At 43.2% G+C, this 17,296-nt stretch overlaps 1 protein-coding gene across 1 annotated transcript in view; it reads left to right on the top strand.

The window, feature by feature from the left end:
- The window catches only part of TAF1B (TATA-box binding protein associated factor, RNA polymerase I subunit B), a 101,464-nt gene that overhangs the window by 19,216 nt on the left and 64,952 nt on the right, over nt 1-17,296 (top strand). Inside the window, exons 4-8 of the mRNA XM_088476005.1 lie at nt 125-225; nt 5,605-5,700; nt 5,783-5,927; nt 6,855-7,017; nt 8,462-8,561. Of these exons, the coding sequence (XP_088332131.1) occupies nt 125-225; nt 5,605-5,700; nt 5,783-5,927; nt 6,855-7,017; nt 8,462-8,561 (605 nt within the window). The remainder of the gene's footprint in view (nt 1-124; nt 226-5,604; nt 5,701-5,782; nt 5,928-6,854; nt 7,018-8,461; nt 8,562-17,296) is intronic.

Raw genomic sequence — 17,296 nt, 5'->3', positions numbered from 1 at the left:
CTGCCTAAACCTAACCTAGCTCCCTAGTGCCTAAATCTGACCCTCCCCCCTTAGTGCCTTACCCTAATCCTCCCCCTAACTCCAGTACTTACCATCAGCATGTTTGCCTTTTTAATTTTTTCAGAAACAGTCAGCTGGGAGTGGTACGTTTGTGAAGGCTTCCAGTTAATACTGCTCAAACAAGCTGAAGCCCTTCAAGCTTTGGGAGTGGACCCTCAAGTTAAGGTAATTTGAAAATAATTTTATTATTTATGAGATTGCACAAAGAATAATCAGCTGTCTATAACACCTAATGGTGCATACGCATGGCCAGATTGTTCTTCAGATCTGAACGATGGCTATTTTAAAAATCGTTCATATCTGAAAGAAAAGTCTGACACGTGGGCAATGATGAACGATGTGCGTTCCCGTTTGTCAGATAACGATATCTGACATCTGATGTGTTTGCAGTCAGATTTGGTCGATTTCATTAATTTTAATACATAATACAGGCTGAAATCGTTCAATCGTTGGCAAATCGTTCATCTGACATATGTGACCGTGTGTATGCACCATAAGCTGCTGAAACCTGGCGCTAGACAACCACTGGCTATGTGCGCGCGCACACACACACACACACACACACACACACACACACACACACACACACACACACACACACACACACACACACACACACACACACACACACACACACACACACACACACACACACACACACACACACAGTGGTGGCCAAAATTGCGGACACTTTTTGAAACTTGAATGTTTTCCAACTTCGAATGCTTATAAAAACTGTTACTCTTCATGCAGTGCAATGATTCATATATCAAATGAAAGGAAATGTAATGCTGAATTCAACACAATAAACAGAGGTCAAATATTTGCATTACGAGGGAAGTTATGCAGTGAAAACAACACTTAGGGTGAAAATCCCTGTGTACTTATGATGTTACTGTCCTATCAGTATTTGGTTGGGTATCCTTAATTTTTCAAGACAGCAGCACAGCGACGTGGCATTGAGCCAACCAATGTTTGGAGATCTTCCTTCTTTATTAAGTGGTGCCTAGAGACAATTATAGCCTCAATTAATTATCTTTTATTGGATGGATGCCTCAGATGTACCATTTTTTTCAAACTGAACTTCAAATGTTCTATGGGGTTCAGGTCTGGGCTGTTTCCTGGCCATCCCAGCACCTGTATGTCATTCTCTGTGAACCCCTTTTTGCATATCCGTGCAGTGTGGCAGGGAGCTGAATCCTGCTGGAAAAAAATGGGGCATTATCTGGAAAAAGATCCCTGATTAGAAGGTAGAAATTTTGGTTGTAGGATAGTGTCAATGTACTTTCTGCTGTTCAGTGTGCCATCTATGACATAAAGGCGGCCTACAGCATCTGCTGTCATACATGCCCAGATCATAACACTTGTAGGATTCTTTGTTATCGCTTGAATGCAATCTGGATGTACCTCTTCCCCGATGCGACGTCTCCGATATTTTCTCCCATCACTGCCTAATATCGATATCTTAGTTTCGTCACTCCATATGACTTGTTTTACCACTGACCATCTGTCCATTCAATGTGTTCTTTTGCCCACTGTATTCGTTTCTGCCACTGCTTTTTATTCAGCAATGGCTTTTTTCGGGGAATCCTACCTTTTAGGCCAACCTCCGTTAGTCTTCTCCGTACTGTTCTTGCATTGATAAAAACACCAGTTGCACTCAGGTCACTGCTAATGGCCGCAGATGACATCCATCTGTCCCTGACGCAAATTCGTTTTATTCTCCTATCATCAACAGCTGTTGTGCACTTTTTCCGGCCTTTTCCTTCTTTGTTTTGTATAGATTGTGTTTCCTGAGAGCGTAAACAAAACTTTCGTACTCCTGATGTTGTCACTTTCCCACCAACTTCTCTCGCAATTGCTGCATACGAAAGACCATTTTCACGTAACACCACAATCCTGGATCTCTTCCTGGGTGACCAGTCACCACTTTGCCTGGATGACATTGTTGTATTTATTTTTTACACCATCAATAGAACTAAACAATACACACAAACATCTAATTGCACTTCAGTAACCAACTTTATTCTGCAAAATGTAACAGCCAAACTGACCTTTCCCACCTGTGAACATGACCTTGCACCTGCTCATAAATGACAGCTGATTGGTCCTCAGAACGACGATGCCGATTGGCTGGTAGTAGCTGTTACTACAATCCGGTTCTTGAATCTAACGCATCTGTGCTTCTTTGTCTGACTGAAAGTAGCAAAACTTCCCTTGTAATGCAAATATTTGACCTCTGTTTATTGTGTTGAATTCAGCATTAAATTTCCTTTCATTTGATATATGAATCATTGCACTGTGTGAAGAGAAACAGTTCTTATAAGCATTCACAGTTGAAGAACATTCAAATTTCAAAATGTGTCCGCAATTTTGGCCACCAGTGTGTGTATGTGTGTGTATATATATATATATATATATATATATATATATATATATATATAATAAATTTATTTAGGGCGGTATACAATTAGTTTTGCATCGGCGAGAGAGTTTCCCCTGCCGGACTTTTCTCCAACATCGCGTGTTTAGGATTCGGAAACTTATTGTGCGCGTCCCCGCTATTTGCCATATTCAATTGCTAAACAGGCGAAAATGGCAAGCGGCGAATGCGGAACAGGCAGAAAGTACTATCAGGATTGGATAAATCAGTCTGAACCCCCCAAAAATATGTACTGACATTGGAGATCAATGTAGTAGTGTCCCAATAGCCCTAATAAAACTATTTGGGGTACTGAAGTTGTTATAAATTCTTGTTATTAGCGTCCTTGTAAAAGTGGAGAAGAATGGCATTAAGAAGTTTTTTTGTGTGAAAATAAGTAGTCGTGTCACATTTGGGGTACTTGAAAATGAGTGCAAGCATGGTTTAAAGTCTCTAAAGTGAAGTTTAAAAAAAAGTGAAAAAACGCACCTGGTGCTTGCACCTGCAATCCTAAAAACACCTCACCCATCCTTGCAGACCCCTAAGAAGGCTATTTAGCTAGTTTTTATGCTTGTCCCCCCACTTTGTGCTTTCATCATGTGCTGCTGCTAATTTTAATGCCAGTAGCCACCTGGCAATGCATAGTAATTACTATAAAGCAAGGAAGAAAGCTGCAATGGTGAGAGAAATATATATTAAGTGATGGTGTATGATGGAAAAATTAAATACAGGCTTCTGCTGACTATATATAAAAAACCATTTATATCAAAAACACATACAATATAAGATTATTAATATCAGTAGTACATTCCCAATACTGCTGCCACTAATGGATAAGTTAGTAACAAAGTCACAAACCTATGTAAATACAATGTATCCTATTAGGTGTATGGCTTATGCACTCATAGTGATCACTGCTCACCAGAACATAACCAGTCAGATCTCCATAGATGTTCTCCACAGAGCAATGAATATGCTGGATCAGTACTAATAGGATGTCACTTGAATAGTATAATATCACAGCGATTCATATGATTAGTTAGTATGATTCTCCACTGGAATATTCCCCAGTGGACAGACTCTGATGCCGGGCTGTATTCAAATTAAAAAGTATAGTAGCTGTATATACGGCTGCTCATATAACACTTGTAGTGAGTAAATAGTGTGCAGCACTGATTGTCCCACGCCGGGTCTCACTGTGCCCGATCTTACAGCGCTGCAGCCGCAGGGGTAGCGCAGATATCAGCTGGTATGAATGGCAAGCCTGGTTGTACGTCATCTGTGTGGCAAGGACCTCAGCTAATAGCCACACCCTTCACTGATGCTTGCCCACAGGGAGGGAGGAGCAGCCAGTCCCCTGTAAGTTAGAATGATGGCAAGTCCGCAGCCGGGCAAACAGGAGATCATGGTGAGCAGTGAGATGAAAGACAAAAGAAAATACCCTAGCGCTTGAATACAACACTGAAGCTTGAAAAAGTCCCAGGAATGGGACGAAAGGCGTTGCTGTCCTTACCTACTCAAAGCGTCTTGTCCAGCAACTTGTTCCTGCCAAGTGCTGCCAGTGTCCGCAGTGTCTGATCCCGGCGCGCAGTGTTTGATCCCGGCGCGAGGAGAATCCACAAGCTGCGGCCGCGCTCAATCATTCACCTGGATCTCCTCTCAGCGTTCATTTGACCCTGGTTTCCGGCAGGTATCCAGACTATGTAGCCGGACGGATAGCCACTGCACCGGATCTTTGAGACAGCGCGTCTCTGAGTTATTCTGACCTGGTCAGCGATACACTGCTTAGCCGGTGAGACACTATATTATTTCATACCTTGCAATTGATTGAGACCTTTGGAACTGGCCGTTACTGTTAATTATTTCGGCATTGTGTGCCCGACGGGGTTAACACTCCAAGCATCCAAAGCCATTTATTGCTACTACTATTGTGGACATCTTAATTGATACATTGTTTGCAGACAAGCGTTACATAATTTCAAAACTATGGATTAACTAGCCAAGTGTGTCAAAACATCCTTCATATGCTCATCTGGAACTTTTCCATGTAGGAATCGTCATTTCTGATTCCAAACCAGTACAACCATTATTATTATTTGTACATCTGCTAGTTATTCACCTTTTTACCATTTTTTATTTTTTGTTATTTTATGTGTTTATTTTTGATATATGTCCTATTTATTACCATCTCATTTGCATATTTTTTGCCTATATTAAATTTCTACCAATTTCTATTTATTTCTCACCAGCGCGGTGTGCGTGCTTTTGTATTTGAGCAGTGAGATGAATGCAGCAGTAATACAGAGAGGCCCCTATCCACTAGTTTCACTCCTATTCAGGAGCTTTTTCAATAGGCCTTTCTGTATTACTGCTGCATTCATCTTACTGCTGTTTACTGATGAATATGTAATAATATTCTGTTCTAGGGTTTTCGTTTGTTTTCTGTGCAGGTATAACTATATCTCGCCCTCCAGGGTGACTTGTCTTATTTAGTAGCTGTCCGCCTTATCCCCCTGTACCTCTCCCCAACATATCCTTGTGTTCTATCCCTCCTACAATAACATAGCCTGTGCCGGCTAGACCCAGGCCCCTATATTCTCCTCCCTGCCCAGTCTACCCCACTATGACACCCCATCATCTACAATGGCATTTCCTTCCATGTCGCTGTGCCTCTATTTTATCTCCAGACAAGCAGATGTTGCCATTGTTGTTTTATTTGTTTGCTTACTTACATAATAGGTGTAAGTTGCTAAATAGCTTTACTACTATTGGGTTCTGTCCACTGTTTCTCTAATCCTTATAGTTCTCACGACCAGAGGCCTGACCAAACTCCTTTTGTCAATGCTTTTGTACCTATTGAAATTTATTGTATTTTATTGATATTTAATAAACTATTTGCAAAAAATTTTTTTTAGCTTGTGCCCTACCCACCAGGAATGGTTATGACTATAATTAGGGGAGGGCAGTGGCCGGAAATCAGAGGTCCAAAAATATGAGAGTAGAGGTGACCATCACGACCTGCCTTTAGTGTGCTCACTGTCGTAACAGTGTGATTGACACAACTGAGCAAAGAACATTTCCCAGGATAAAATCCTATTATGTTTGTGATTTATGTACAACAGAATCTCGTGATGTGTAATCTCTGGAGGCGATACCTTCAGAAGACTAAACAAGCTTACTGCACAATACCAGCGTCCAAGAGTCAGCTATCACGGCAGGTACGTATAGCTGAGTATTGATGTGTCTCTGATTTATGTACATGTTGTCATCCAGCACTGACATTCTTGATCTTTGTGATAGGTATCAGAGACCAGTTTTGTCTCGTCCGAGCTGGACAGTGAGCCGGAGGTCTTCAGTGTGACCCAAGCTTCAGAAACTGAAGGAAAAGGGATGTCTGACGGCAGCTGTGGTCTCTGTGCCTCAGAGCCAAACACAACAGACTATGGTACGTCTATTGGTTCATATACATTAATAGCAATCTGGGACTAAGGGCCTGATTCAGAGCCGGACGCTCTGACCAGAGCGCTCGCTCTGAATCAGGGCCCTCCTCCATTAAAATGGAGCGTCCTCCTGAACGCTCGTATAGCTGTGGGTCACCACCCACAGCATATACGAGCGTCCAACAAGATGGTCGCAATGGTCTTGACCATCGCGACCATCGGACTTGCGAAGGAAACCCTGCGGTCGGGTTTCCCATCCACAAGCCCTGGAGTGATTTTGGCTCTAACAGAGCCAAAATCACTCCCACTGACATCACTAGTGATGTCAGTGGGGCCGGCTTCAGACGGTAGGCGTTCCCATGGGAACGCCTCCGTCTGGCAGGCACGCCCCCGGCACGCCCACCAAAGGGGGCGTGCTGTCAATCAACATTGACAGCACGTCCCCTTTGGTGCGAGACCCGGAGCGATGGAAAGTCCTTCGCTCGCCGGGTCACGCGCATGCGCATGACGGAGCTCCCTCCGTCGTGCGCATACGCAGTGGGGAACATCGACCCACTTGCGAGCGTACTGCCGTTCGCGAGTGGGTCTGAATGACCCCCTAAATGGACACTTTCATTTAAACTATTTCTAGGTACGTGTATTATCTACTATGTTTTTAATTAATTGCCAGTGATGCCTGCGAGAGAACTCCAGCAACGGAACCCTAAGCACCCTATATTCACCAATAATTTGCTCATTTTAGTTTGCAGCCTCCTAGGGTTACTGTAAGTGTGGCTGATGTACATACTACATCGTGGGCAACGCATCTAATTAAATCGCTGCCATAGTGTCTAAGTTGCCTACAGGAACAGCAATGCCCTCTCCACGCTATACAATGCGCAGACATTGCTGACCTTAATAAATATATTTCATAATTTATTCCGTATGTACAGATAGCGGCTGGTCTGTCTGCTCGGGGTCTTTAGATGGAGGATTATACAAGAAAGTGGACGCAAGGAAGAGTGACTGGAAAATGTCCATGCCGATGACGTTGGCATTCTGCTACCTCTCGTTGCTATGGCTCAGGGCGTCTATCACCCTGTCTGATTTATTAAGGTGGGAATCAAACCTAATTTCATCAGATAGTTCATTGTAGTGTCGCAGTTACAGGAGGGGTTGGGTGTATTTTGTCAACATTCATAATATGCCGACACTGATGAAATGTTGACATGATTAGAATGTCAACAAAGTGTTCCTGCCAGTCCAGCGGTGTCTTCCAGGCCTGGTGGTCAACAGACTGTGAGTACCGGCTGATCCTGCTGCAGTTCCGGAGGTCAGTAAAGTCTCCCCCTAGTGCCTAACTAACCCTAACTTCCCTCCTGCAACTTAACCGTAACTGTCGGCAATATTGAGGCTTAAGGAACAGGCATATGCAAATTAAAGGACCGATTAAAATGATCAGAAATATTGAATAGATAACTTCTGTAATACTGTAATATTCTTTGAATGTAATCAGTATGATAATTAGTGGAGATTGTGGAGAAAAAATGGCTTAACTCTGTGAACAGCAGTATTGCATGCGACTTAGAATATAATAGAGACACAGTCTCTGGGGTATCCTTTTTCCAAATCATGAAGTGTAAGTGATTGGTGGCTATTGTTTTGCAGAGTGAAAATCTCTCGTGGATAGATGAGGTAGCATGGTATGGGCTGTATAGAGCAGAAGAGGCCTGCTTAGAGACCAGCACAACACTCAGACTATAGCCAGCCTAATGAATATGGAGCAGTGTTGTCACAAAGCAATACAGATGTGTCCTCATACACTATCGCCTCAGTCACGCCAAATAGTCCTCCTCGGCGCGCCAAGTCCCGCATGCTGAGCATCTTCTTCACTAGAATGCGCTTCTTAGTCGCAGCGCGATGCGGCAAAACCACTTCACGAAACTGCACTGATTAATTTGATAAACAACACTTGTATATCTGTGTGCGACTGAGTGAAGGGTTTATTTACGAAGCGTCTGGTTCTAAAACCAGACGACTCCGATTGTGTTTATTCACGATATTTAAAAAGGCAATGCTGTTACTAGCCGTGCTTTGCTAGTAAAATCATTGCCTCTTTAAATTTTAGGCATAAACACGATCAGAAGGGTCAGGTTGCAGAACCCCGCACTTGGTAAATAAACCCCCGAATCTGTATACAAAGTGCTATGATTCTGTTTTTTTTCACAACAAGTTCCGTTGTACTGATTCAGACTCGGACGCACACAGATATACACGTGTTACATATCAAATAGTGCAGTCTCATTTAGTGGTTTTGTTGCATTGTGGCTAAAAGCACTTTCGAGTGAAAATTACTTAGAGCTGCTACAGTTCTCGTCACTGCTCACTCACGCCAAACGTCTCGTGCGGCGTGGCGTATTGAGGCTAGGTGTATGGGGACACATCTGTACATCCAGCCCAAATGATAGGTTTTGTTCAAGAAACTGCTTGGTTCATTGGACTTGATGCTATACATCTGTGTGTAATCAGATATGATGATATTTTTCTGTTCATTTCACAGACTAGTTTTCTACCGTCACATACCTTACTTCAATCCGGAACAGTATTTACCAGAGAAAATCAATATCAGTGGATTTGACGTTACGATCTTTGAAATTAAGGTATGACATTTATATCTCTTCTATAGTACTCGGTCTGTCTCTGGTCCTGTCATCAAGGGACCGTGTGACGCGCGAGTCAGCCTGCCGATGAGTAATGACCAGTTTCTAACATTTGGAAATCGTCTTCCGGGGCCAGATTGTATCTGAGCACGTCAGGCGTGTGCCTGTCTCAGCCTAGATGGGGCCACTCATTTCGTTTTAATTTAATTACATTTTAATGTACTTTATTTTTTTATTTATGAAGTTTAATCTTTAAGTATTGCTCTGTAATACATATTGGTGTATAAGATTTGGAGAGGAAGCATATCTGGTAAGAATTGCATCTGGCATGCAAAATAAGAAAAGTTGTATTATGCTGGTGGTAAATATTGAAAAAGAGACCTTGAAGGGGCCTATATTATAGGGACAAAAACATCCTCATACATTCCCTGCAAATCAGGGGCGGGTGGTAACTATGTTAATGTGCCCTATATTCCATGGGTGATGGCTCCCTGTACATAATGGATGAAAATTATAAGCTTTTTATTTCATGTTTGCGGAAATACCCAGCTCTAATCACTTAACTGATGATTATTTTTTGCAAAAAATGCCATTTAAAAATATTAGTATTTTTTTATTATTATTATTTATTATTATGATTATTATTGTTTAAGTCAAGAATATATGTCTAAAAATGTATTTAACAGTGTTAGTGAAAACAAAATACGTCTGGAAGCTGTCAAGCTCAGAGGGGCACTGAAGTTGCCCTAGTTGCACTTTTGTAATCGCCACTTGCGCTCCAGAATGCCAATCGCGGCATTCTGGGGTGCAAGATCAGCATGTGATGTTGGGGGTCAGAGACCCCAACGTCACTGCCAGGGGCTGTGCGAGCAGGTGGAAGTCCATTCTGCACATACACAGAACTGATATCCTTTTAGAATGCCAGGGGGTGAAAGGGGATTGTACGGTTTGATGAGGCGCGACTGTGCCAGAGGAAGACCAGCTGGCTGCACTGGCATGCTATGCAATCGGGACAGTTAAGTGTTAAAAGGCACCTGTCACTGTCACTTGCACAGAGCGAAGGGCATTGATAGTCATGACACACAGCCTAATACAACAAGAAATAGTGTATAAGCAGAAGGACAGGAATGGAGACCTTTAGGTTCATAATAAGTCTCTTTACTGAAAAATCATTATTATTATTATTATGTGTACAGTAACAAGCCAGGAAACGTCAAGCTTGATGATTTTCTGCTTTCACTCAGTCGGAGCAAGCGACTTTAAAAGTCCCCTTGATGCCCAACTTGCGCTGATTGGCTGGATCACACTGGGCAAGTGTATGCCCAGCATTAGTCTGGTCTTGCTGAAAAGTGGAGATATACAGGAAACCTAGTCATCGTGTATTTTTGGCCTGAAAACCCCAGCTGTCTAAAGAAAAGACTGGAGCAGGGGGAGTCCTGCCAAAGACATCACTGGTCATGTTTCGCTCCTGCTAACCTGGTTATTTCTGATAGCACGCTTCCTACAGAAGTGTAGAGCCGCAATGGGCGTAAGTAAACTTTGGGTTTGTGTTTTATTAGAATATTGAAAAAAAATACTAGTGTGAATATTGCACATTTTTCTCTCATCAGTATAAAACTAGGTCTTGTAATAACTTCATCAAGTATTGTGCCAATGGATCCTGGCATATTGTTACTGTACATATTCTGTGATACTGTCTATTATTATTTTGTGGCTTTTGGCATATTTTACATCTCCAAAAGCAGACGCACCTAGTGATTTTCAGCAAACCGTGCGTACGCACCTTGATGGAGGCTATGGGCGCGACCAGGTCTCTGTATGTGAAATAGGCGTTTCCGGGCAGCTGCCTTGTGAATGCAAGACATTTGTTTCGTAGAAGTGACGTGGGGATATCTTGGTTGTGCAGCCATAGTTCAGTGCTGTTATGACCACCCTGCATGGGGTAGGGGTTAGGTGATGGGAGGCTTGCGGATGTAAAAGCAGGGGGCGAAATGACTATACACATGAAGCCGTGTGGATACTCACATTTCCATAAGGCAGCAAATCAGACCCAATATGAGCCTTGTTTCCATATTGTGTTTGCTTTGTGCAGACCACTATAGATTTTTCTCTTTGTTGTACTGTGCTATGTCTGTCTTGTTTGCGGAGTACCGAGATATTTTAGGGAAATCTGTGCCATTTGTTTGGCAAGACTTCTACCTCACCCACCTGTGTACTACTGACTTCCAGAAGTCCGATCTAGGTGCGTGTGACGTACAGATAAACTGTAACTATCCAGGTTTTCAATTTTATGTTATTTATTTACTGTATGTTGGTGTTTGAAACAAATCTGATTATTTGTAAAATATAGATACTACTGCAATTTGTTATGCTGGCCATACACGCCACAATTATCGGGGCGATCCGCCTGATATCGGCGGATCGCCCCGATAATTGTAGTGTGTGTGAGGGCGACCGAGGGTTAAATATTGCTCGGTCGGGCATGCAGGATTGTCCAGCATGCCCGTCCGATGCGATATTTACCCGGTAACTGTCGGCCGCATCGGGCAGTGTATGCCCAGCGCGGCCGACAGACAGACATTTCCTGTGTTACGGGGAAATGTCTCCTCCCCCGGGGGCGGAGAGCGGATGTCGGGCTATACACTGTAAGATTTCTCCCACAGTGTATGCCGGCGACATCTGCGGCTGGCAGCCGGCCAGATAAAATGTATGTCGGTCTGACAGACATTTTATCTGGCTGTGTATGCCCAGCATTAGTTTTGCGGATAAACATACAATAATAAAAGGTGGAGAACATGAGCAAAGTGGGACACGCACACGATTCAGTCTTTTCTTTGTGTATATACTGTACTGTACGCAGCTCTTACAGTGTATATTTCTAAAAACAGGATTTAGGGAGTCTATTTATTAAATTGCAGGGATAACGGTGACAGAAAGTCACTTATTGCTACAATTGGTGATACTGGCCCAGCCTCAAGGTAGTCTGTTCATTTACAGGAAATTCCACTTTGTAGAAAAATATGTAAAAAATATATACACAGTATCATATAACCCTGCTAAATGTCTATCTACCCCATGCACAGTGAGACGGGGGGGGGGGGGGGGGGAAGGCGCGTACACATGTGCCCCCCTGCTCTCATCTCCCACAGAAACAGACTTAACTAGGGACTCCCACCCCCTGCAATACCCAATAATTAAATAACTTAACAACTGAAACAGAATGGGGGAGAAGAGATTGTACAGAAGCCTGCGAGTGTGGCGACTCCACGAGTATGGTGATCGCACATACCCCCATGATTCTGTGTGACCATCACACAGAATACACTGTTTGTTGATTTCACTGCACAGTTGATCACTGGCAACAGATGGAGGCAGACGAAGTCTAGAGATACTGGGGGTCATTCAGAGTCGGTCGCAAGCGCTGATAAACACTCTCGCTCCGGAGCTCACTACAAAAGGGCCGGCTGTCGATGTTGATCGACAGCTCGGCCCGTTTTGTAGGCGGGGTGGGGGGGTGGCTACACAAACAGAGGCGTTCCCAAGCGAACGCCTGCCGTTTTGTGGGCGGCCGCACTGACATCAGCAGTGATGTCAGTGGGGAGTTTCCTGCTCGATCAGAGCAGGAAGCTCCCTGGGGCTTGTGGCTGCCGAGACCCAACCTTAGGGTCTCGTCGCAAGCCCCGATGGTCTTGACCATCGCGACCATCACCCTGGCCGGTCGCTAAGCTGTGGGTGGTAACCCATAGCTTAGCTAGCGACCAGGAGGCCGCACTAAAAAAAAGCGGCGGCCACCCTCATTCAGAGAGAGCGATCGCTTCTTGCGACCGACTCTGAATGAGGGCCACTGTTCCCAACACTCATAGTTAGTGAAGGTGCTGGAATGAAGGTGGTGTTGATACAGGTGGTAGAGAAAAGTTAGTGGTTTGAAGGAGCAAGGTGGCGATGGTAGTGGGTGTGAGGTAGCAAGGTGGTGATGGTAGAGGAAAGGTAGTGGGTGTGAGGGAGCAAGGTGGCGATGGTAGAGGAAAGGTGGTGGGTGTGAGGGAGTGAGGTGGCGCGACGGTAAAGAAAGGTGGTGGGTGTGAATGAGTAAGGTGGTGATGGTAGAGGAAAGGTAGTGGGTGTGAGGGAATAAAGTGGCAATGGTAGATGAAAGGTAGTGGGTGTGAGGGGATAAAGTGGCAATGGTAGAGGAAAGGTAGTGAGTGTGAGGGAGTAAGATGATGATAATAAAGGAAAGGTAGTCGGTGTGAAGGAGTAAGGAGATAATGGTAGAGGAAAGGTAGTGGGTGTGAGGGAATAAGGTGGCGATGGTAGAGGAAAGGTAGTGGGTGTGAGGGAATAAGGTGGCGAAGGTAGAGGAAAGGTAGTTGGTGTGAAGGAGTAAGGTGGTGATGGTAGAGGAAAGGTAGTGGGTGTGAGGGAGTAAGGTGGTGATGATAGAGGAAACGTAGTGGGTGTGAAGGAGTAAGGAGGTGATGGTAGAGGGAAGGTAGTTGGTGTGAAGGAGTAAGAAGGTGATGGTAGAGGAAAGGTAGTTGGTGTGAAGGAGTAAGGAGGTGAGGTAAAGGAAAGGTAGTGGGTGTGAAGGAGGTGATGGTAGAGGGAAGGTAGTTGGCGTGAGGGAGTAAGGTGGTGATGGTAGAGGAAAGGTAGTGGGTGTGAGGGAATAAGGTGGCGATGGTAGAGGAAAGGTAGTGGGTGTGAGGGAATAAGGTGGCGAAGGTAGAGGAAAGGTAGTTGGTGTGAAGGAGTAAGGTAGTGATGGTAGAGGAAAGGTAGTGGGTGTGAGGGAGTAAGATGATGATAATAAAGGAAAGGTAGTTGGTGTGAAGGAGTAAGGAGATAATGGTAGAGGAAAGTTAGTGGGTGTGAGGGGATAAGATGGTGATGGTAGAGGAAAGGTAGTGGAAGGTGCTGGATAAAAGTGGTGTGAAGGAGCAATACAGTGGCGTTAGTGGTGATGAGGAAGAAGCTGCCGTGCCTGAAGAGGAAGGTAGAGCTGCTGAAAGGGTTAGAAAAAAAATCGCAGTTAAGTAGCACAAAAAATGGTAAAATCTGGAAAAAAAAAAAAAGTCACAAGAAGTTAAACCAAAAAATCCCCATAGAAGTTGTTGAAGAAAATGGGCCACATAAAAACATTATGGACTACAGTAAAGACTTCCATAATTATTTAATCTGCGCCAAGGACCCATTCAATGAAAAATGTACAATACATTCTATTTCCTCAAGACTCGGCGCATGTCCAAAGTACTAGTAACCACAACATAATGACGCTAAGAGAAATCACCACATAGAGAAGATTCCCTTAAGCATCACTTGGATACTCTCCCTTTAAAAAAGTCTGTTTACAATCTGGTTGTATGGGCAGCAGCCTCAGCTCTTACATCTAGGGATTAATCCAAAAGCAAACTCTGGTCAGATAAAAATGGCATAGGCTCTATTCTGCATATTACTTAGGCCCACACATTTGCTGCATCCACTCTGTGTAGGTGACAGTTATGTTACCTTGTATAGACCTCTTGTGCTTATTATCTGTGTGTTCTGTATAATACAGCCAACTACATCTGACCCATAAAGCTGTTACATTGCAGTGCTCCCCACATAGGCACAAGGCTAACCACGCTGCTCGCCTCACACGTCATCTAATAATGAAGAGAACATTTCATCCCCTCTCTCGGTACCATCTCTCTTTTCCATAGACCTAGGCTGTGCTTTTATATGAGGTCCCTCAGATCTTCTATCTAGTGATTACATGACTGTAAAATAAAACCCCATGCTCTTATCCATGCCTTACATCCAAGGGCGACCACTCTGTGCTGCATCAAGCGTCTTTAATAAGCCCCCTGCCTGGATGGGGGTTCTTTGCCTGATGAAGCCTGGTGATCTATGGTGACTCTATTGCTTATTATATGTGTGGGATTTCTACTTACTAGTAGCAGTGGCCTAACATAAGTTATGTTTGTTTGTTTTTTCGCTTAGTATGAATATGTTGTAGCTCTTTGTCATTCATTGATAAAACATAGATATTATATATTATAATATAATTGCCAACATAATGAGATGATGTCCGGGGACACTGTGCTGCTGAGCGTGTAACCATGTATTGCATGGTACTGTGCAGGCACACTTTTGGTGGGTATAACCCCCTGTGGTCTCTTCACATGATAAGGTCGCTGTCAAGGACATAGAGAAACTCTTTTGAAAATGCAAACATTTATCGCTGAATCAGGCCCCCCATGTATGTACTAGTAACAATAAGCAACATGATTATTTTTTTTGTGTGATTTTGCTCGGAATCGGTATGTATTACCCTGGCCGGCGGTTCAAATCCTGACAGCGGCTGGCCGACAGAGGAGGAAATCCCGATCGTCCCCAGGTAAGTATAAACTAACCTATTTTTCCCCCCTAACCCTCCTTTAGGGTGCTTAACCCTAACCTCCCCCCTCTAAGTGCCTAAACCTAACCCCCCCTTCCCCGCCGCCTCGATCGGGATGCTGGGAGCCGGTAAAATGACAGGCGTCTACATTTAGACTCCTGTCATTCGTCCCTCGTCGGGATTAAATTATCTGGAAGCCGGCGGTTGGCATTCCATCCGCCGGCTTCCTAAACGTATACCATTTTGCTCATGTTTTTGCCCTTTCACCTACTGTCTGTATTAAGTGATTGACAATTTGCTGGAGTAAATTTAAGAGATTTTTTTCATTGTAATTCCAGCCAAAAGTTGGGCATCTCAGTAGTATGAGAACAGTTTGGGCCACATCCTATCTTTAAGGAATAAATGTCGTTCCTTCCTGTGCTGCGTCGCACACCACGCTGGGTATGTCACAAGAATTCATGGCAACAGGGAAACTGGTCACACAAATTATTTGTGAACTAACCTTTAACAGTACAGGTTTAGTCTCCCATATCCAAAATGCTTGGGACCAGGGGCATTTTGGATATTGGAATACTCCGTATTTTTTAACATTTGCATACTATATTGAAATGTCTTATGCTGGGCATACGCTATACAATCATCTGTCAGATATCTGTCCAGTCTGGCTGGTTGGAATGAAAACCTGGTAATGTATGGTAGCAAATGACCAACATCCATTTGTTCACAAACACTGGAAAACAGACAAAAATGGACGTTCAGCCAAATTGGTTAAATAAAACAAATTAAACAATCGTTTTCCAGTGTTTAAAACCATATAATCGATTGTCATTTACTCCCATACATTACCAGGTTTTCATTCCTACTAGCCTGATTAGACATATATCTGACAGATAATTGTATAGTGTATGCCCAGCATTAGGAATAGGGCCCAAATCTAAACACAAAATGCATTTATGTGTTATATACACCTTATACACACAGCCTGAAGATAATTTAATACAATATTTACAATAATTTTGTGGCTCAAACAATGTTTGTGTACATACATGAACTTCATTTATGTTTCATATACACACAGCCTATAGGTCATTTTATACTTTGTTCTTATAATTTTGTGCCTTTAAACAAAGTTTGTGTACATTGAACTATCAAAAAGTAAAGATTTCACCATCTCAGTCATGCTAAAAGTATTCTGTATTTCGGAATATTTGGATATGGGAGACTCAACCTGTATATTAAACAAAATTGTTCTTATTCACTTTTGGTTGTGAAATATATTTGTAAACCTGATTACATTTATGACCATATTTTAGCCGTGGCACGTCGGGATAAAACGTAGCGCCTTTGTCTGCGCGCAGCAAGGTTGGAAACCACTGATTTAATCAGCCTTATTCTTATTAATTTTTTTTTTTTTACATTTGTAAATATACCAATGTGCTTTTCTAGATGTATGGCAGGTCATATATAAAAGATTGCCCTACCTTCCGGGGCAGATCATTCCACTGCTTATACAGGCAGCACAAGGCCATTAGAGTTTTATCCTTGTTAAATATTTACACCTGTATAAACAGCAGAATGCCTGAAAGCACATGCCAAGATGTTTGAAATGATACGCCAACACGAAAGTCTACCTGAATGCCTTATATATCCCTGAGTCGCTGCCATTTGCTCAGTAACTAAACGCCCGTAGCCTATGACTAGACACCGCAGGTCACATGACATGCGTCATTCCCCCCCTCCTCCCTTGTGACTAATGTGGGTAATCGGGGATCTGTCAGCGCTGGGAACACTACTGCTATTTACTGGCCATTATCTGGCCTCTAAATCTGCTTTCTTCATGATCTAATCTATTTATCTTAAAACCCAACCTGTGCAAGCACAGCATGGTCTAGTACTGTGTAAATTAAAGACCATTGTTCAAATAAAAGTTTTCAATGGAAGCTGTTGTTTTATCATCTAGAATTAGTACAAAAATGAATCAGAGGGTATATTATCATGAATCCATTGTGCTAACCTAAAATCACACGACGGTCATTAAAAATGCTAAAGCGTTGTCCGCCTTCACATGCTCCATGTTTCCGATTTATACATGATCCTTTGCAACGTTTCCTAACTCCAATCCTTTTTCTAGCCTTTATCTGTGCTTCTCAGCCATTTCTTTATATAGGAGAAGGCAGAGTGGTCTATGGACATTGCTCAGGGTTATAACACAGAACTGCTCCCTGCATATTATTGTGTCCAATGCAGAGAGCAGAGCTGGGTCAGCCCATGGCAGCATAAGTAAGTAGCTTGGGGGGGGAACCTATAGTGTCAATTTTTTAGAATTATGTGTATAAAATGAAAAGTAGGAACTCCT

Source organism: Taudactylus pleione, unplaced genomic scaffold (assembly GCF_031769625.1).
Source record: "Taudactylus pleione unplaced genomic scaffold, aTauple2 ptg000180l, whole genome shotgun sequence".
Taxonomy (NCBI): Eukaryota; Metazoa; Chordata; class Amphibia; order Anura; family Myobatrachidae; genus Taudactylus; species Taudactylus pleione.
This window is presented reverse-complemented; position numbering and strand designations above follow the sequence as displayed.